General features: G+C 43.3%; 1 protein-coding gene across 1 annotated transcript; it reads right to left on the minus strand.

Annotated features, from left to right (window-relative positions):
- Positions 1-967: 967 nt before the first annotated feature.
- On the minus strand, positions 968-20,709 carry HARS1 (histidyl-tRNA synthetase 1). The gene is made up of 13 exons (XM_082234494.1): positions 20,530-20,709; positions 19,643-19,732; positions 12,703-12,822; positions 12,053-12,148; positions 11,373-11,498; positions 10,110-10,217; positions 9,207-9,305; positions 7,015-7,108; positions 6,259-6,386; positions 5,933-6,169; positions 4,534-4,650; positions 3,296-3,442; positions 968-1,398 (listed from the first exon to the last, which is right to left on the minus strand). Exons 1-13 carry the CDS (start codon positions 20,605-20,607, stop codon positions 1,339-1,341), a joined length of 1,500 nt encoding a protein of 499 aa, XP_082090620.1. The 5' UTR covers positions 20,608-20,709; the 3' UTR covers positions 968-1,338.
- Between the last annotated feature and the right edge of the window lie 1,103 nt (positions 20,710-21,812).

A 21,812-nucleotide genomic window follows, 5' to 3' on the forward strand; every position in this document is an offset into this window, starting at 1 on the left:
GAACTCCTCGTGGTTTTTTCCAGTAATAAAGCAGCACAGGACCACATTTAAAAAATATTCTGAGCTGCTGGTGGGCTATTTATTGAACAGCCTTATGTTGCTAAGGCGGCAAATTGGGAGCGTTTCTTTTGTTGGTGGTGGCAATGGCTCCCCGCCCATATACAGCAATACAGAAATTCAACAGGTGACTATTTCCTAGGGAGAAAAAAATCATCAATGTCTCACACTTCCCTGTGGTGCAGCCTGCCACCATTGTTGTGCTAAGGAGAGAGAGAACTCCTTTGAAGGAGGGACTCATTCCGTATGCAATCCACTAAGTGTGAAAGACGCCTTCACCCAGTACTTAAGGATTAAGGAGAACAGGAGGCAGAGATAAGCCTGACAAGCTGTGAAAACTCCTGGAATATTTGCAGGCAAGATTGTCCACACCTGAGTAAAGCCCCATTATTGTTAATTGAAATACCTGTGAATAACTCACAAAGGCTTCACCAACTGCACTATTCTGCCCAGTCCACACCAGCACCCCCCTTTAAATATATCATGGTAAAGATTGTAAGGGTTGCTGTTGCTTACTTTTAACTGCACCAGTCTGGGGCTCACCTTAAAGACAAGCAATTTTCATACAAGTTTGGCTGGGCACAGGCCCCCTGCTTGGCAGGGGGTTGGACTCGATGGCCCTTGTGGTCTCTTCCAACTCTATGATTCTACGTTCACTCTTTTGAAAGCTTTGGCTATTCTGTTGTTATTTTGTTTAGGGAGAAGTAAACAGTTCCTGTGAGTAATAATAGGGCTATCAGGTCTGCTCCTGAGGCAACACCTGGCCAAAGCTAAAACCAATTACTTGACATGCAGAGGATTGGTAAAACAGCGCCCCTGCTGTGAAATGTACTTAATTTGAGAAATGCAATGGTGGCTGCGCATCATGTTTGTGTAGCTGAAAGGGAAAACATGAACACAGCAGAAAGCATGGGGTTGTAATAAGCTTTATTAATATAATGCTGATAGACGAAGTCAGAATAGGGAGAGTGAACAGACCAGAATGCTGAAAGGGTCATGCACTCTCCCTGTGTAAACACCAAGATGCTCACAGAGCAGATGGCGTTCCCTAGAAAACAACTCAAAGGTTCTTTTGAATTATTTTATAGGAGCAACTTTAAAAATAAAATAAAATAGTGTCCTGTCACTCCTCAAATCCAGTGAAAAGAAGCTTCATGGTAAAATAAATACAGCTTTGAGGAACCCCCCCCCCCACGCCCAAGAATGTATTATGAGCAAAACGGGCATTATGTTTTGAAAAGGGTCTCAGCAAATCTTCCCAAGGGAATCCAGTGAAAACCTCTAGGGAAGACACGTTCGTCTCTTGATTTCCTCAATAATTCCTTCTCTGCGAACATTCACCTACAAAGCAGAAACATGAGTAAGCTACAAAACACTTGTCTCTCACTCCCTACCCTGTGCACTCGTACCTCAACAGCCTACTGAAATATCTCCCAACACAATGGCTTAGTTTGCACAATATAGTAAGCCCAGCTATGCCTTACTGGGGCCATGCAACTGTGTGGGCTCCCAGAAGAGAGCTTGCAGAGCCACTTTGCTGCACCTCAACCCTTTGCTATGCGAAGCTTTGGCTTAGCCTGTCATCGTGGTTAAGCTCTCTCTCTGCTCCCTAATCACCAACTATAGCCAAGAACAAGCCAAGAGTTTGACTTACTTTGACATGTGAATCAGGCCAGTGTATTCTGTGTTATAATAAACCACCCCTCTAGCTACCTTTTGCTTTATTAAATTGAATTTGCAATTTTTCTATCCCTTTAAAGTTGCAGATTGCTTGCAACTTGACAGCAGAAGGTTTATCAAGTCCTCAGCTGGCTCCCTCATTTGCCATAATATTTGACACTATTCAAGTCTATATGTGCCTTGAATGACTGCTTTTACATTGCTTTTTCTTGGATGTCACAGAATGAGGGTGTGTGTGTTTAGGCAGAGCCTAGCAAGATAAGATCTCCTGTGGTTTTGCAACTGTGTGAGAGAGAAATCCTAGACAGAGGAGGGGGGGAGGTGCAAATCTGCCCTCCAAACAAAGTTGAAGAAAGTTTTGTTGCCTTTTCTTTTTCCCTCTCCTCCATGTCTCAGAGATCAATTAAAAGCAACGAAAGATCAGACCTCCTCACCCTTTCCTTTTTTGGAAACAGGAGGTTTTGCCATGCTTAAACAATTTAAATGGCAAGTTCACAAGATAAGCCAAATTAGTCGTATTTCCTTGCTCTGTAGCTAAGAACTCCTCAAATGGAACACACACTCCACTTTCAGTACTGCAGTATTTCAAGAGCATGATTCACCTTGTCCTGCCCTATGAAACAGTCACTGGCAACACCACCAGTACAGGTGCAAGGAAGGCAGGATGGAAAAGTGGTCAGACAGACGTATTTGTGCATTTGGAGTTAGTTGTGAGATTAAGCAAGAATACATATGTTTAATATATAGTTTAAGTGTATAATATCTAGGTTCCCATATAGTTTGTATTCTCGAACTGTTAACTTTGGCTTTCTGTTACCCAACATAGCTGCTGTGGCTGGCCAAACAAGAGCAGGAAAGAAAAACAAACATTTGAATTATTGGGTTTGCAAGGAATGTATTGATGTCTCCAAAATATATGTGGAACTGGCCTGAAAAACAAGTTGTAATTGCTTAAATTAGAATAAAGTGTGATGTACCTCATTCAATACAAAGGAGCCAGTAAGAGCTCCTTTATCCTTGGATTAGATAATTCACACCTTATTCTAGACTTCTCTAATCTTACGACTTCTTATCTCCTGCCTTTGAAAGACTTAACTGAATAGCATCAGTGAGCCTGAGTAGTAGCAAACAACAAGAACACTAAATGTGACCCCAGGGCAGACCTGATAACACTTGAGAACCAGTGTGATACAGTTGTTCTAATGCTGGACTAGATTGAAATCTCTGCTCCAGCCATATAGCTCAATGGGTGATAACTGGCCAGGCACTGTCTCTCAGTTGAACTTATCTCACAGGATTGTTGAGAAGATAAAATAAAGTGGGGAGAATGATGTATACTGCTTTGAGCTACTTGTAGAAACATATAATATAAATGTAATAAATATATTTATGTTTGTGCAGATATAGTTTTATGTTGTATGCAGAGCCCTTCTGGCTAATAAGACAAAGGAATTCAATTTTTTATGAAATTACTCCTGCTTTTAGCTGGACATTAGTTATATTTCTACCCTCAGAGACTTTCTCTTTGCAAAAACCTAAGATGAAGAGCCATGAGTACCTCTTCTCTAGTAGCTACATCTCGCAGTTTGACCACTCCATCGTTTAGCTCTTGCTCTCCCAGGATGGCAACAAGAGGGATTCCCGTCTCCTCACAGTACTGCAACTGGTTCAATAGTTTGGGGTTCTTCTTATAAAGCACCTCTGCCTAAAAAGCAGAGAAAAAAAGTTAGTAGGCCAAGACAGAGTAACCTCCACTGTTCTTTGCAAGTAGGTTTCAAACCGTGGTGTTGGGGGACCATTTAGAAAGCTTATCCAGGTTTTCTCAATGAAAAGAACACTGATTGCACATAGGCTTATCTAAAAAGAGGCTATTCATCATTCCCATCCCTCCCCAGCAATCTGGAAATGTATGCCTAGTGTGTTTCCTAGGGCAAACTGTTAGCCCACATGAAATTCAGTAGACTTGACCAATGACCCGTGTGAACCAATCAAACATATCCAGAAACTTCAACACGTTGGCTTTCCATGGCAGTTTTAGGGGGTTCTTGGTAGGAGTAATGATGCAAATAATATTTCCTGATGACAGAAAGATTGAAGCCTGTTGTGCTATACACTTCCTACTGGCAGATGCCTCTAAATGCCAGGAATATATTGAAATCAACACCTAAATTCCCTTATTGCAGAACATAAAGGTCCTTATAATGAAAACTTAATTCAGACTATACAAAGTCCAAGTCATCGCCACTGCATGTTTCACTTAAGGCTGCAGATCTAGCAGGATTTTACATTTTTTTAAAAACGAAGGGTTAGGGTTACATTCATCCAACTATTTTAGGATGAAGTATTAGGCTATTTAATCAACAAGAGGGCAAACCATGTAGCTACATTGCCACTTGTCCCAGGCCACACCCGTCCTCAAATGCCTTTCTCTAGGTGCCTCACCCTTTGGAAGTGCCTTGAACTGCCATAATACATTTTACTGCTTGAATGGAGGGTGAATTGTGCATGGGTGTAGCTGGTGGGGGGGGGAATTGCCCCCCCGATCAAGTAAAACAATAGAAATATTTAACTAACTGACCAATCATGTCAGTTCTGCCCCCCTAAGAAAAATCATGGCTATGCCCATGTGAATGTGTAGGAAGGTCTGGTCCCCTCACCTGTCAAACAAACCCCTATTCCTATTACTCATTCCTGCCACATGACAAAGACAGAGGAACAGAAAGAACTCCCCTTCTCCCCACCCCTAATTCTATGACCCCTATTTTGGGCCCAACCCTTTATATACTGCAGTTGCACCTTGATCCCAGAATCCCACAGCTCAGAAACAAGCTTTAGCCTCTCTTCAAGGAGTTTCTTCTGAGCAGACGCCACGAGCACCTGGGTCCCGGTTGTCCGGATCTTTTCCTCAGAAGCCTGAAGGTGGAGACATAGGTTTGAAAAAGATACATAGAAGCACTCTAACAAGAGAATCCCAAAATTCATGTATGCCAGACGATTTCAAGTAGTTACATGAGCTTATTGCACGGTGCAATAGACTATTGAACCATTCCAACAGTACTGCAGAACTATGCTACCCTTGGTACTCCAGCAGGCAAACAGGTGCTGTTGTGCATTAGAGACAGATGTGTTTATAGCAAACCTGTAGATCAGGGGTGTCCAACCCATCAACCACGATCGACAGGTTGATCCCTGGATGATCCCCGGATCCTTATCTCTGCCCCCCTCGGTCTTTCCCTGCATCGCGTTTAGTGATCGTTCCTTTGTTGTCTCCTGTAGTGCTGCATTCGTCTGTTAGCGGCTGTGTTGTTGGTGAGCAATTTATTTTAATCCTGGACACTTACTGTTTTTAAAAAAGGTCAACAACTTTGGTCTGCCCCCCCTAAAAAAATGGGTAGATCACTGCCAGTTCCCCACCCCCCAGGGAGTAGATCACAGTCTCTTGGGAGTTTGATGTCCAACTACTTTATTCCGAACTTAAAAATGGAAAGCGTAAATGCTGGTGGTCAACAAAAGAGGTTTAAAGACTGTCTCAAGGAAAATCTAAAAAAATGTAGTATAAACACTGACAACTGGGAAACACTGGCCTGCAAGCACTCCAGTTGGAGAACAGCCTTTACCAAACATAAGAGAAAATGTTCTATTTGTACATACCCTCAAAGAACTTCAAAAAGCTGGTGTGCAAGTGTAATGTATCCTCTGAACTGAATTACATTTTTCACTTTGTATTTCCATGCAAAGTGATTTTGTGGAGAAGTTTATCCCTCAAAAGTTTTCTAGTTTGGGACTCTGTACCCTGGCATACAGAGTAACCTCTTCCACATTCTGTCTTTTCTAGAGAGTTTAAGCATACACATAACTCTATCCCCATTCCATTGAGACACTGATACAAATCTCATTTAGCCCCCACTCCCTTAAATACTTGTGTAAAGAAACTATGGGGTCAGCTTGGTATGTCTACAACTATGTTGTTCAGCTAAGCTCCAGTTCCTCCAATAATGGATATATTCCTCAACATTTTGGATGAGCAGGTACTCACATGACAACTTTAGTTGATGTAAAAAGTCTCTCGAAATATACAGTGTACTTAAAAGCTCTTGAGAGTCACATGGCCACAGACTCCAAAACTGACAGAGCTTGTAGTTGTTTGTGGTGAGCTAACCAAACCTTGAGAAAGGGGAAAGCAAGCAGTCCTTACCGCCACTTTTTGTTCCATGATGGAGAAGATCCGTTCAATGCCAACGCTGAATCCAACACAAGGCACTTTCCGCCCCTTGGGGTCAAACATCCCTACTAGGCCATCATAGCGGCCACCTCCAGCTATGCTGCCCACACTAACAGATTCATCTGTTTGGTCACTTTGCTGGAGAACAGCCTCACAGATTACTCCAGTGTAGTAATCCAAGCCACGAGCCAGGCTCAGGTCAAAGGAAACCTGCAAAACAGGATCATAACCTCCTTAGCGGTCAGAAACACACAGGTGATTAGATAGACCAGGATTAGAATTGCACTGCCCTCACTCACTTGCTCCAAAATGCCGAAAATAGTCAAGTACTCAAACAGCAGCTTCATTTCTTCAAGGCCTTCCCTAGCCAGCTTATTCTGTGACAGCTTTGGATCTTGGAGCAACTGCTCGATCAGACTCAGCCCACCTGCAGAAGTGATACATGCGGTACGTATTATCCTCTGCAAAATATGCATCAGGACTGACAGAAAGCCATCTCCTGCCAACCCAGCTCAACAGTTCTTTCTCACTTCTCTCATCTGATGCAGTTGTATCTGTTTTAATATGGTGATACTTAGGTTAATAGAATTTTGGACACTTGAAAGTTAAACCCAGACTCCTTTCCCCATCAGTTAAGTGCTTTATTGCTCAATTGCCAGGACTCTCCAGAGGGGGTGAGGAGGCTGACCACCCCTCTGGTATTTCAGACTATGTGCCAAGTCAGACATGATGACCTTACAGGAAAATACAATGGCCTGTGTGCTTTTGGCTTCCAGACTTTGGATTGTGCTTCTCTTTTGATCAGTATGGAGATATACTTCCCTTCTCCCTGCAATGTGTCCACGGAAATACAAGAGAATAAACAGCATCATTTCCTGTTCTCTGTCCCTCCCCCACTCAGTCATGTATGCATTGGTGCTAACACAACATCCCTTTCTGTGTCACAGAGATTAAACACTATCTTGAACAGCAGCTAGATGGATTGCATGAGCATGAGATCCGAAGCCCACATGCCTCAGAAGAAGAATGACAAAGCTTTCCTTTTTCATACTCACCCCTAAGCTGAACATATTCACCAATATGATCTGCAATCTCTGGCGAGAGACCCTTCTCTCCAACCATCTCACTTCTCACATCATCCCAAGCCATCTGTGTACAGAATTAGAGTTATATGGTCTCTTAATGTTTAAACATGTCATTTATCCAGGTTTTTTTAACCACTTATAAGAGCCTTATAAGAAGCATTTTCCTTGTCTCATTTCTATTCTGATTCCATGCGACCTCTCTCCATATTTCAAACCCCTATTGACTACAAATGAGAAAATCATCTCCAGAACATTCTACACAGTCCCTGAGGGGTAGTGTGCAATAAAAAAGCAACAGCATTACTGCAAAAAACGTGCCTCATTTGATGGGAGATACACATGAGACATGTTCAGGCATTTGCCATAGTGAGTATAGGGCCAGGAGTATATATACAAGCTCTGCCTCGAAACATGCACTCCCCTCCCCTGCCCAGTCCCTGACCTTCCTTATGTTGCACAGGGAAGGTGTTCCTACCGCTGCTACTTACAATCCGGAATCCTGATATAGTAAGATCCTTCATCACACAAAACTGTTGAGAGCAGGGCTTCCCTGCTCCTACCCACACTTAATTTTGCATTAATTTGAAAAAAAGGAGCAGGGAAAGCAAAATATTGTTGTGGTGCAAATTAACTAGACACCTGGGATTTGTGATACATGTACTGGAACCTATCCTTTCCACAGGAAACAATTCAAAAATGAAATAATGTTAGCATTCTGCCTTGGCCTTATTAAGTGTGTACTATTGCATGCTCCGGCAGGAAGATAAACGGCGCTTCTGTGTGCTGCTCTGGTTCGCCAGAAGCGGCTTAGTCATGCTGGCCACATGACCCGGAAGCTGTACGCCGGCTCCCTCGGCCAATAAAGCGAGATGAGTGCCGCAACCCCAGAGTCGGTCATGACTGGACCTAATGGTCAGGGGTCCCTTTACCTTTTTATTGCATGTGGAACTCTGTGTGCTAACCTGGGTCTGCCATATTTGAATGACAGCCCTTTGAAGAGGTAAATAGTGTGATGTGGCAATCCAAGCATTTCAATAGGACAAAAACAGATCCACAAACAGAGCAGTTAAGCTAAGAAGTCAAGGTAATCATTACTCATTACTCCCAGCATGTGGGATCTTAAGAAGACAGAAAGAGTAACTTTAAACTGTGGACGTCTCAAGTTGTCATGAAATACTAGACTAATGTTAATGGAGCAATTAAAAGAGTAATTATAGAATGAGTGTTGATCTGAAAACTTTATTATACCAAGATATAAACAGTAGCTATTGCAAAATATTAGTCTGCAAGATATGAGCACTGATAAGCACCTTATTTCCGAGGGTTAAAAAAGAAAAACCCTCAAGGTCAGCCTAATGGGAAATTGTCCACTGATCCCAGTTGCAGGATGGTGCAAAAAAACAACAGAAGCAAATAAAAAGTACCCCACTACCACTATGGCTCATTATTATGCATTTAGTTATGTAATATTGAATGTTATCTGTAAACTGTTCTATCCTGTTTCCTCTTTTCGTTTAAACGAATTCACAAAACAAGAACTTATACGCTGATCACTAATGAACCATGTGCTGTAGATATCACGGCAAACGTATTATCCTATTTTTGTGATATACAAATGGCATGAGAAGGCTTGGTCTATTTATTAGTAGATATTAGTAATATTCCTATGATCCTTGCTTATAAAACCCAATAAATCCCCCCCAAAGTTTTTCAAAAAACAAAAGCTCCACCTCCTGCATATGTGTCAACTTCTTCTGGACTTGACAGTTTCTCTGCCACTCATAAATAGCAATCCAGTATCAGTTTCATTCTCAAGGAGCAGGGTTTCAGAAAAGGGGTGAGGGGTAATATTCAATGCTGTACCCACAAGGAAAGTTCTTAGGAAGCCTTGAAGACCCTCTTTTCTCTGATTATCATAAGCGTTGGCTTCCTAGACCCAGCCAGCAGCCCCCAACACACTGTAGTTCTGAGGGAGGACCAAAAATGTCTTCTGGTAGCCTTAGGTGCCCAACTTTTTCTTACTTTCTTTCTTTTTATCATACACTTTGATATTTTCTCTATGGTCACACCATGGGAAATGCAGTGGGATGTCAATGTCTTTCCATGTTTACCAAACACTTGAGCCATGGTAAAAACAGTATTTATTATCCTGATGTCCTTACCTTGTCTAGCTTGTCCACAGCAGAGCAGATGGACCGGAATTTGCTCTCTGGAACTCCACATACTGCAAACATCCCATCAAGGATACGACGGTCGTTGACCTGCAGGGAAATTGAATTTTTTTTCTCCAAGTAGCAACTCATGGTTCATGCTTCTGCATGTTATTACCTCTGAGGGGCAGGGGAAAGATGAGGCCGTTGGATGGGCAGCTGCTCTGGCTCACTTTCCTCCCTCAAGAAAGCTAAGTAAATTTTTTTTTGGGGGGGGGGAGGTCCCTGAAATACTGTAACTGAAAACCAATAGGAGTTGGTATTGAAGTACTGAAACTGAAATCAATAGGAGATACATGTGCACATGTATCTTGTGGAAACATTATCTCACTCGTGGCAGAACTGAACACAGCCCTCCTCTTTCTTTCTACAGTATGGAGAAGACACCAGCATTGAGATAATTAGTAACAATCTAACTCTGAAATGGGCCTTTTCTGCAGTGGCCCCCTGCTTGTGGGATGCTCCCCCCAGGAAAGCTCATTACGTATCTTTAGGCACCAGGCAAAAACATTCCTCTTCTCCCATGCCTTTGGCTAATTAAACAATCTATGGCCTATCAACAGTCTATCTACAGTCTATCAAGGTATATATACAATGTAAGTGATTTATGTTTACTAGGACAATTCTGGTAAGAGACCTGAAAATACAAATAAGGAAAAAGCAGCAAAAGCTGGGGAAATAAATTATTTCTAATCAAATTTGAGGAAGCACAATGAAAATATACTGAAAAATTAAGACAAAACCAACTGTGTTTCTCATTTTATGTTCACAGCAAAGGACAAGTTTAAATAAATAGAATAGTATTTTGTGTACATTCTGGATAAAACGGCTCTAGATTTCTAGACTTGTTCTCACCTTGATAACAAATGCTCCTATTTGTAGGGCACTCAGGATCTCATGAATAATCTTCAGGCACTCTGCATCAGGAATCATGGGGTCATACTGGCCAGCAATGTCAAAATCCTGGGGCACAAATTGCAGATGTGAAAATCCTTAAAGCATAAAGCATCCACCTGAGTGACAGACACATAGGTTGCGCGATACATAGTTCACATCTTCCCCAAGTCTTGACAGCACAGCAAGGCAGTTAAGTCGTTTAAACCAATTTTAACATTGTATATTTATATTCTTGTAACCTGCCTTGGAACTCTATGGTGAAGGGCAGGTAAGAAATGCAAAAAATAATAGCAGCATGGATTGTCAGTCATTTGCGATTTGGAACAAGGCACACATTCAAGTATCTTTAATCATATCAAGGTACCCACAAATATAAAAAGGTGCCAAAGATGATTAAAAAATGTTGAGGCAAATCAAGGCTGAGAAAGCATAGTGAATGTATGCAGACAAATTAAGACAAAATGTCAGTTAACTGCACTTTGGTGGCAGCCGGTAAACAAACATGTAGGCACAGCAGTGTATCATTTATACAGCACCATTTATGAACCTACAAAGCAGCATATCAACAGAAAGGAGATAAAAGCCCAGTTCAGACATTATGCCTGAACAGAGTACTACAACATGGGGTGAGGGGCTTGCTTGCTGGTTTGGCTCTGCTTGCTCCACCCCCGACTTACTGCCACTGAGTCCACTTAAAAGTGTTCTCCCGGTTTCCTGCTGTGAGATTTTTCACCTTCTCCCTCCAGGCAGTGATCTTTCCCTTATTTCTGTAAGGCAGCCCTTCCCTCCATTCCTGAAGCAGCTGATTGTCAGTTGACAGCCTAGCCACTATAGTGACTACATCTTTTTAGGCAGCTGTTCCAGGTCCTCCTATAGTTCGTCAGTCAAAATGAAAACAATTACTTGTGTGTCCCACTACCTTTAAGGTATTTTCACCAGGCTTTCACTGAATCAATGGAAGTGTTCCTGTAGAAAAAGGCCAGGGGGGTTGAGGATAACTACAAAACACTCTGGGTGTTACATTACTGTATTTTAAGTTCTGGAAGCAATTCAGGCATGAGAAAGACATGACAGCCAACTACAGGGGGAAATGGGAAAGGCACCAGCTGACTGGGAGAAGGAAGTAGAGCAAAAATGTTATATGCAGAATGAGAAGGGAGGAACGAGCAGGAAACCAGTTAAGAGCCATATACACTTTAAGGCCATCCTACAGATACTCACACACTGGTAGAACTCTCTGTATCGGCCTTTTGTCATGGCTGGGTTGTCCCGCCTGTAGACCTTAGCAATATGGTAACGTTTAATATTGGTAATTTTGTTCATAGCCAGAAAACGAGCAAATGGAACCTGAGAAGAGAAGGCTAAGGAAAACATCTAAAATCCTAAAGTATATAATTCAACCTATACTACTGGATGCATTTGATCTAGTGGGTTGAAGAAATGACTTGGCACCTGCTAGATGACATCAGGAGGCAAAAAGAACAAGATGGGTAAATGAATAGAAGCAATGGTGTACATTCACTTTTGAAAAGATTATACTTATTTAAATGAGGCACACCATTAAAAAAAAAAATGCAAATACTCCTAAAAATTGAGAGCAACAATGGTTCCTGTGATTCAGCATCAACTGTGACCTCCTCTTTCAAAAAATAGGATTGTACAAAACCTGCTAGTCTGCATGACCCAACATACACTTATTACCTCAATTTTTACACATCGTTGCCTGTTTCCATGCTTGTGACAAAGTGACAAACAAAAAATTTGTGTGTTTTTAAAAAAGAATTGTGGCATCAAAATGATGTTCCAAAAGTTTCTGAATCTATTTAGAGTAAGTGCAGATGTTCCTCGTCTGCTGAAGAGCAGTTTTCTGCCCAAGCTAGGAGCATGGGATTTAAGGATACAGTTAAATCATAGCGAAGAGATAGGAGCTCTCCCCCCTGATCTTTCAGATCATAGATCAGCTTGGAATCTTCTCCGTACTTCCCTGTCAAAGTTTCCTAAAAAGTAAGGGGTGGGAGAGGGAGGTAGAAAAAATAAAATAAGTCAAAGGCAAGTAAAGAGTTATGGTAAGCAATAGGTTTTTTATAAGGCAAAACAAATGCATATTCAGGCAAATTTGTTCTTATAAAGCCGTAAGGTGCATGGGGAGGGACCTTAATAAAATCTATGTTCTTTCCACCCAACTTTTCTTCTTCCCTATGAAAGTGCCCCTTACAAAATGTATATAACAAAAACCAACACAATAATAAACTAAATAAACTAAATAAATGTAAAACTGACACTGCAATCCTATACATACCTAGTCAGAAGTCTCACTGGGTTCAGTGTGACATTCCTGAGCAGGTGTAGGACTGCAGCCTAAGTGTAGGAAGTAATTCCACAGAAAGGAAATTCAGTGTGACACTGGTTCTTTAAAACATTTCTTTATTCCCCCTTCTGGTGTTATTATGTTTTAGAACTTGAAATATATGTCTGACTTCTGGACTAACGTTTGACACTTCTACCAGTACCTTTCTTCAGTTGCCCTATTCCCCCTGCTGCCCCATCTCACCTTTAGTTCAAATACTGGAGTATCTATTGTCTCAGCTCCATGGCGTTTGAAGCAATCGATGATGACGCTGAAGACTCTGTCTCTGATTGCCATCTGCTTGGGACTGTAATCCCTGGTACCCTGAAAGTCCAGAACAGAAGACAAGTTGATGGACTTCTCTTCCATTGAACACATGCTATGTTCAGGCAAAGTGAACAGAGAAGGTAGGCGAAGTGGTGCACTATTTTCAGCACTCAGTAATGGGAAGAAATTCCATGACAACTCTTCCAGAACATGGTGCTGGAGGATCTTACCTGGGCAGAAAGGCAAAAGAATTTGTGGTTTAAGAAAAGGTTTTAAACTTATGACTTTGCCCTAGGACTCCCCACCCCTAAACAGGGTCATCTACCACCAATGGCCCTAAGGGGAGGATCCTCATGGATATTATATTTTTATTTTCCTTATAAGCTGCCTTGCTTTTTGTCCCCCTGACAAGGCAGCCAAAATCTAAACAGATATCAGTCAGAAGGAAGAAGTCTGTTACTTTGTTCTAGGGTGGAAGACCTACATGTGGAGGTCTATTCCTGATAAGAATGCAAATAAGCAATTCGACATGCTTGTAAGCCACCTTGTATATATATTGAAAAAGTTGAGATGCTTAATCAAACTATAAAATCAACACTAAAGCAGGTAATTCATAGATAAAACCAGCAAAGCTTTAAAACAACTATAAAAATAGTCTGCTAACTGTTTTTCTCCAGCCTGCATTGGGGTTTTAGCAATTCAGCAATTGTTTTAAAATGTCATTGTTTTTATTTTAATAATTTAGAATCTTAAAATCTTATACTGTTACATGTTGCAGTTGAGGTTGCAATCTGTTTCGTGAGGATAAATAACTATACAGTTATCAAAGGCAAAGGAACTATGCCAAACTTTGGAATTCAAAGTGGAAGTGGGATTCAGCAAAGTTTTCAAGCTTCAAAGCCTAACAAGCCAACTAAGCTAGGAAACAAATTAACAAGGAAAACTAGCTCTTACCTTTGCTACATTCTACATGAATTTTTATATTGAGCTGGGGTTTAAATGTGGCTGCTTGTGATCGTATCCAGATCCAGATCTTACCAACCCAGTTCTGACCTAGCAATTGCCATACTGTACTAGCCTGTTACAACCAAAACAAGGAAGAGACTTGTGGCACAGTAGGCAGGGATAGACAAGCTTCAGGCCTGATGTACCGACTTTTTAAAAACTAGAACTTTAAGTTCTACCAACCAAAAACAAAATGATGACTCTGAACACTTAGAACGAAGGGCCAGGATGTCTCTGAGCTAGTCTAGCGTGCGCCTACACACAATCATGCTGAACTTCAGTCTTTTCTTCAGAACCCAGTGTGGAAAAACAGTATTTATGAAGCTGTGTGTTATTTGTGGAAGAGCATCCTCTAGTGGCTGCAAGATTTTATAACAGCTGTATTTGAGATACAGTAAATGGAAAATGGAGAGTAGGAATTTCTGTAAAGCGTTTTTTTTTGCCAGTGGAGAGTAGAACATATTGGAAAGGATTAATTCATCTTCTGGTAGGCAGGGGCCAAAGTTTATAAAAACTATGGTAGTGGCCAGCTGGAACAGGAGGAAACCTTCCTCCCAGGTGGTAGCCATAACTTTTTAAAAGTAACCAATTTCAAGAAAGAACAATACTGTATATAAGGAAAAGGAAACCTCTTGACTGGAACACTCAAGAAATGAATGTAACAAAGCAGTAGCCACCAGAAGGTGGGAGGAGAACCCTGTGACAGAACCTGCTGGGGCAACCTCCTGCCAAAGGATGTTTCTGCAGAGATGAACTAGTCTACCTTAGAATGTCTGATGAACATGGCTGGATGGGATCAGGCTGCCTCTGATTTACGCAGATAAATTTATGCAGTGTGGCAGTCATCTATAGCAGTGTTTTTCAACCACTGTTCCGCGGCACACTAGTGTGTTGCGAGATGTTGCCTGGTGTGCCGTGGGAAAAATTGAAAAATTCGAAAGATTAAAAAAAATAAAATTCAAATTTTCACCCACTAGGCGGGCGCCGGACTGTGTCCTGGGTATGGGGGGGTTGGGGTTTTTGACCCCACCCTTGGCCACCAGGGGCGCCGATTGGCGCTCCTCAGGGGGACACCCTCCACTTTTCTGATGTCCGGGCTGTGATTGGTCCAGACTCCAGCCTGGACCTATCACAGTAGGACATCATCTTCCGACTTCCTTCCCACCCGAGCACAGTGTGCACAGCAGCGGAGAGAAGAAGACGTCGCGACTCGAGTCACCAGGAGGACCGGAGAAGTTGTCATTTTATTTCTCTTCAGTCTCCACTGAATGCCTTGACTGGGTTAGGGACCCTTATAGCTCAGCAGGAGGAACTAACTGAACTGAGACAAAATCGTGGTTTCAAGCTAAGATTTGCTGATCTACCTTTGGACAGTTTTTGGTTGGATACTGCCAAGGAGTTCCCCCTTCTGGCAAACAAAGCTATTTTGACATTGCTCCCATTTTCCACTACATATCTGTGTGAGATGAGCTTTTCAAGCATGATTGCTATAAAAACTAAATACAGAGAGAGACTGAGAGCTGTTGACGAAGGGCTACGTGTGTGTCTTTCTTCGATTCCAGCCAGAATATCAGCTTTGTGTTCAGCCAAACAGGTCCAGGTTGCGCACTGAATAAAGTATTTTATAATTTTTCATATTTCTGTTTACTTACTATTTCATAATAAAGTAATTATAAAATACTTTCTTTGTGTTTATTTGATTCCTATTCAAGAGAATTACTTTATATATAGTCAATATAGGCACAGTTAAATTTTTTAACATTTTCTAATGGTGGTGTGCCTCGTGATTTTTTTCATGAAACAAGTGTGCCTTTGCCCAAAAAAGGTTGAAAAACACTGATCTATAGAACTGCTGTGGTCACTGCCCCCTCAGAGAGATGTCAGTGGGCAGAATCTGGGATCTGGCATGATAAAGCTGTGCAATAACTACCTCTGGAGGGGATGGCATGACTTGGTCTGGAAAAACCCTGTCTCTCAGTGTATTCCATTCAACCTCCTGACATGGAGCTGGAACCCATCCACATTTGAGTGGAGAATAAAAAGAAGCCAACAGTTCAATGTCTTCTAGATTAGTTGGTAACACCCTTTCCTCAAAGTCTTTGTGCTGTTCAAGTGCAGCGTTTATCAAAATGAGAATGGTGGTTCCTGTTCCAAAACATATTGGAAAAACAGGATGTTGGGGAATTGCTAAACAGTTAAGACAAAGCCTTAAAAACTTATCCTTTGAAAAGTGGAAAAATGAAAACATACTAGCAGCTCAGATTATAAAGTGAAATGTAACTTTTTCAAAAATGCAAGATTTTTTAAAAAGGCTAGGTAAATAAATAAATTAAGTCTTCCACATGCACCAAAAACCCACAAAAAATGGAAGCTGAGGTGTTGATGTAACAAGGCCCTCTTCCAAGCAGCCATCTGGTTCACTTTCCTTGATAGGAACACATGGAATACAATCTGAAGGATCAGGGAGGTATATATGAAAGGCAATCCTTCAGGTAGTCTAGTCCCAAGATGATAAAATCAAACCAGGGCTCAGAATTGGAAGCAGACTGGGAGCCAGTGAATCTGATAAAGCACTAGCATAATATAATATAATGAAAATGTCCTGTCCCAGTTATCTTGCAGTCCTGTTTAGGACCAACAAGAGTTCCCCAACCATAATTAAGGGCAGTACCACAAACAATGCATTTTAACAGTCTAATGAGAAGGTTGCAATCTCCACTCAGATATGGTTGCAGAAGGGTATAACAGCTGAAGTGGATGGAATTTGTCTAATGATTGTGCTGGATCAATAAACACCCAGATTGTGAACATGATCCTTTAGGACAGGAATGGGAAACCTGTGGCCTTCCAAATGTTGCTGGACTCCACAACTCCCATCAGCCCCAATCTGCATGGCCTACAATGATGGGAGTTGTAGTACAAGAACATCAGGAGAGCCATAGTTCCATATCTCTGCTTAAACAGATATATACAGTGGTACCCCGCAAGACAAATGCCTCGCAAGACGGAAAACCCGCAAGACGAAAGGGTTTTCTGTTTTGGAGGCGCTTCGCAAGACAAATTTCCCTATGGGCTTGCTTCGCAAGTCGAAAGCCCATAGGGAAATCTCCGGGGACCTCTTTTAAATGCTGGTGGTGGGGAGCAAAGCCTTTCCGCCCCTCCGGCCTTCAGAAGAGGTCCAGGAAGGCCGGCGGGGGCCGAAAGGCTTTGCTCCCCACCGCCAGCATTTTAAAAGCAGTCCGGCATAGCAGGGAAGCGCTTCCCGCTATCGCGGACGGCTTTTGAAGGCAGGCGGGGGGGACAAAGACTTTCGCCCCCCGCCGGCCTTCAGAAGAGGTCCTGGACCTCTTCTGAAGGCCGGCGGGGGGCGAAAGTCTTTGCTCCCCCCTGCCTGCCTTCCCGGGAGAGCGGAGAAAGGCAGCGTCTTTCTCCGCTGTCCCAGACGGCTTTTGAAGGCAGGCGGCGGGGGGGGGGGAAAGACTTTCGCCCCCCGCCGGCCTTCCCGGGGCAGCGGAGACTTCTCTGCTGTCCCGGGCGATCTTAAAATGCTGGCGGGCGGCAGCGAAGCTTTCGCTGCCACCCACCAGCATTTTAAAATCACGCCGGGACAGCAGGGGCTTTTAAAATGCTGGCGGTCGGCAGCAAAGCCCTCCTGTCCCCGGAGCTTGCGGGGCGGGAGGTGGGGAGAAGGGCTTTTCTTCCCACCCCCAGCCTTCAGAACAGCCTTCTGAAGGCTGGCGGTGGGAAGAAAAGCCCTTGTCCCCCCCCCCCCAGCCTTCAGAAGAGGTCGGGGGACAGACTGTCCCCGGACCTGGTCTGAAGGCGGTTTCCCTAGGAACGCATTAATTGATTTTCAATGCATTCCTATGGGAAACCGTGCATTGCAAGACGAAAAACTCGCAAGAAGAAAAAACTTGCGGAACGAATTAATTTCTTCTTGTGAGGCACCACTGTACCTGGAAGAAGGCCGGTGCAGATTTTCTTCAAGGCCAACACATCCCAGTTTTCTATTTCAACCAGGGGCAAAACTAGACTTTATTTCATCCAGGTCAAAGACCGAGTTGGCATCTCCCACCCACATTTTCGTACACCCACCCGCACAGGATGGGAGCCTCAATGGCGCGCTTCTGGAGGCTTCACCTGGGGCAAGAACCCGGATAGCCCCCCGTCCCATAAGCCACAGCACTGATTCCAACAACGTATGGTCTTTGAAGATAAAGTGGCCACTTAGTACTACATGAAAGTTAGGATCCTACTGTTTGGTAAGAACTGCACAAGCAGGAAGATTACAACATAAGTCCCCTTGCACTGGTGCAATGTAGCTAATTACTATGCTAAACCTCTGAACTCATTTAGAATTTGGTGCAGCAGTGCAAAGTACCGTATTTTTCGCTCTATAACACGCACCCAACCATAACACGCATGTAGTTTTTAGAGGAGGAAAATCCGTAGGCATGCCACCCATAGGCATTCCCTCCATAACACGCACAGACATTTCCCCTTACTTTCTAGGAGGAAAAAAGTGAGTGTTATGGTGCAAAAAATATGGTATTTGTTATATGCAGCTAAAGTAGCCTAGCTGCACTGGGAAAGGGTGGACTTGGGTAGGAAAGGTATCTTGGTGAGAGAGGGAGAAATGGCTAGTTTAGTCAGTGTCCTATTCGTTATTCCTGGATCAGGTCTGCATCTTGCACCAACACAGCAAAGCACAGCACAGTGAAACATGAATGGGATAGCATTGCCAGTAGCAAATCACAGCACCCTTGACATATTAGTTGCAGCAGGAGATGCACTTCAGTCATCTAGTCACTGTTCCAAATTAATGAAACCACAGGGTTAAAAGCTGTCATTGGCAAGTTAATCAACTATACAGTAATTAGTCTAATCCTAGACTGCAAATTACTTATTTTTATTTGAAAGAAGCATGCACTAGTGGAATGGAACTTAATCCTCCTCTCTTCTGTAGCCCCCTCACCCGGACCTCAAAATCACCTCTGGGAGGTTGGTGGACTCTCTGGAGAAGATTTTGGGAGGGCATGGGGCAGAGAGGAGGAAATGGAAGTGCCAGTGAGCTCTACTGGCATTGCTTTGGATGCAATCCATAGTGGAAAGCTTGATGTGGAAATCAACCCAATGTGCAACACCTGCAAAAAGGGCAAATTTCATGTTATGAATGATTGGAAAGGGATTGGAAATAAGCCTGCCAATATCAGAATACTGTTGTATGAATCTACAGTAAGATCACATTTGGAATATTGTGTACAGTTCTGGTTACCTCAACTCAAATAGTAAAGATGGAAAAGACTGAAAAAAGGTCAGCTAAAGCTATAACACCTTGTAGGGACATTTATGGAGCATCGGGGCTGAGTCTTTTCATATTTCCTATATTGCTGGAGGCTTCAAAGAAAACTGATCCCAGTTTGAGTATATAGGACTCCACAGTGAGGGGTGCAGCCTGAGGAAGGAGGGCAGCTTGGGATGTATAAAAAAAGGCCAGATACAAGAGGACTGAAATACTGCATTCAATTCACAGAATTTAGGTTCCGCACCCCTGCTATGTACATTTACCAGACAACAAGACCCACAGAAGAGAGTGGTGCTCACTTCTGAATACACACCTAGAATTTGCAGGTGTAGGAGCAACAAACAAATCCCCTATAGTTTCACTGAGAGAAAGAAATGTTAGATTCCAGGAGGACATGACTTGAGCCATCAGAATGGAAATCACAAGACAGTCTTCCTAAACCCTCGTAAGCTTTCATTTGCATAAAAAGTGTGCACACTTGAGAAAATAAGAGTACTGTACATGAAGGAATTCTGCTCTGCCATGCACTGGTGCTTATCACAGTACTGGTGGGGCTAAAAGGTTTACCTTTGGTGTCTTGAGGACAAACTTAGGTCTGTCTTCTTCAGGACATATTTTTGCCTTCATGTCCAGCAGCTTTGCCACCTGCTCTGCAATCTGAAAGGTAACATTTTTTTAATCAATTCAAGTTACACAGCTTTTATCTAATTCATATTTATACAATAGCTTTACTTAAGTAAGCTTGGTAATGGTTAATACTCTAACCCTGATACCATCCTCAATCCATTAAAACTCACTAATAATGGCAAATTCTGCTGTGGGTGAAGCCTCTCTCCTATGCTCATTTTACGAAATACAAATCTTTCAGCACAAGATGGATTTAAAACAGTTTGGATCCATTTACAAATTGCTTATTTTAATTGATGTGTGTTAGAACTCACTTGTTAGAGAGAGAGAGAGGAAGGAGAAAGGAAAACAGAGGAAAACTCTCCTTCCTTGGAGGCTTTTAAGCATCTGTCACGGATGCTCCTGCAATGCAGGGGGTTGGACTAGATGACACCTGGGGGATCCCTTCCCACTCTAAAATTCTATGATAAATTAAGTCTATTAATTTTGACATGTCCAGTCTGAGACCTTGTCAGGGAAAAACATGGAAGAAGAAGAAGAATAAGGTCCCCGTTTCCTAATTACATATACAGTATATGTGTATATATTTTATCCTGTAGAGATCAATCTTTTTCGCCCCCGATAACGACTTGCGCGTAAACCTCTGGGTCGCTTCTTCCAGGCTGTTAGCGCCTCGGAGGCCTCCCCGCCCGCGTCCCAAATGACAGGGCCAGGCAAGGAAGGAGGCGGCGGCGGCGGCGGCGGCCGCTCTTCCCCGCAGCCTCTGCCGGGGCGCCGCCCGCCCACCTTCGGCCTGAAATATTAGGGACCCCCCCGCCCCGCCTCACCTCCTCCTGGGGGGCCTTGTCCTGCTTCAGGCGCCGCACCAGGTCGGCCTGCTTCCTCAGCGACTCCTCCTCAGCCATGGCCACCGCCGCCCGCCTCGCTCAGCGGCTGAAAGGGGAAAGGGGCCGCCGGCTCCTCGGCTCCTCCTCGCTCGCTACCTCAGCGCCTCCGAGCATGCGCAGTCGCCCGTCTCGAGGCTGCGAGGGCTGCCCGCTCTTTAGGGGGCGGGGCATTCAGCCACGCGCAGGCGAGGCCCGCCTCTGAGCATGCGCACTGGCTCGCGTCGATGCCCCGAGAGCTGCCTGCCCTTCAGTCTTCGGCTGGCGCCCGGGAGGCTGATGCAAGACGGGCTCGGAATGGCACGAGGAGGAGAGGGGCGGGGCGGGAAATGAAAGAATGAGAGAGAGGAAGGGACGCGATAGCACATTGTTTAAATGTCCCTTTCTCTGAACCCATGTGCATATATTTAGCTCCCAAGTCTGACATCAGAAATGGCTGTGTGTGTTTAAACAGTGAAGGGACATTTCAGCCTTCCAGGATACTCTGGCAATAAATAAAAATAAATAAATAAATAAATAAATAAATAAATAAATAAATAAAAATAATTTTTATTTATATCCCGCCCTCCCCAGCCGAAGCCGGGCTCAGGGTGGCTAACAACAATAAAACAGTACAAAAGTACAGCACAAACAACACTCTAAAATCATTCATTATAAAATTAATAAATTCAAGCCACTGGCAACCATTGGGCCAGAGCTCCGCGAAGATTGCCGAGGGAGGCAGTCAGGCTGTGCCCTGGCCAAAGGCCTGGTGGAACAGCTCTGTCTTGCAGGCCCTGCGGAAAGATGTCAAGCCCCGCAGGGCCCAGGTCTCTTGTGACAGAGTGTTCCACCAGATCGGAGCCACGGCCGAAAAAGCCCTGGCTCTAGTTGACGCCAGCCTAACTTCTCTGTTCTCTGTTTTTATTTCTAAGGAAATATTTCCTTAGAGCATTTGGGACCCCTCTCTTCAGCCAAAAAAGGCCCCCAAAGTGGAATTACCATACAATCAATAAAAACAAGACTGTCTCTGCCTGCAGGCTTTATAAAAAAACCCCAAAACCATATTCAACGTACAAGGGGAAAGGATGAAAGTGGTTAATTGATATTAAAATATCCCTTATTTGGGAAACGATACTAAAAGGAAGACTGCAACACTGAAACTGCAGAATTCATTTGAGGGGTTTGCTTGTGGGACTGAGGGTTGCATGCTCACTAATGCTTACTCAAAATGGGATCCTGTTGAG

This window comes from Podarcis vaucheri, assembly GCF_965113315.1.
Source record: "Podarcis vaucheri genome assembly, chromosome: 8".
NCBI classification, from domain to species: domain Eukaryota; kingdom Metazoa; phylum Chordata; class Lepidosauria; order Squamata; family Lacertidae; genus Podarcis; species Podarcis vaucheri.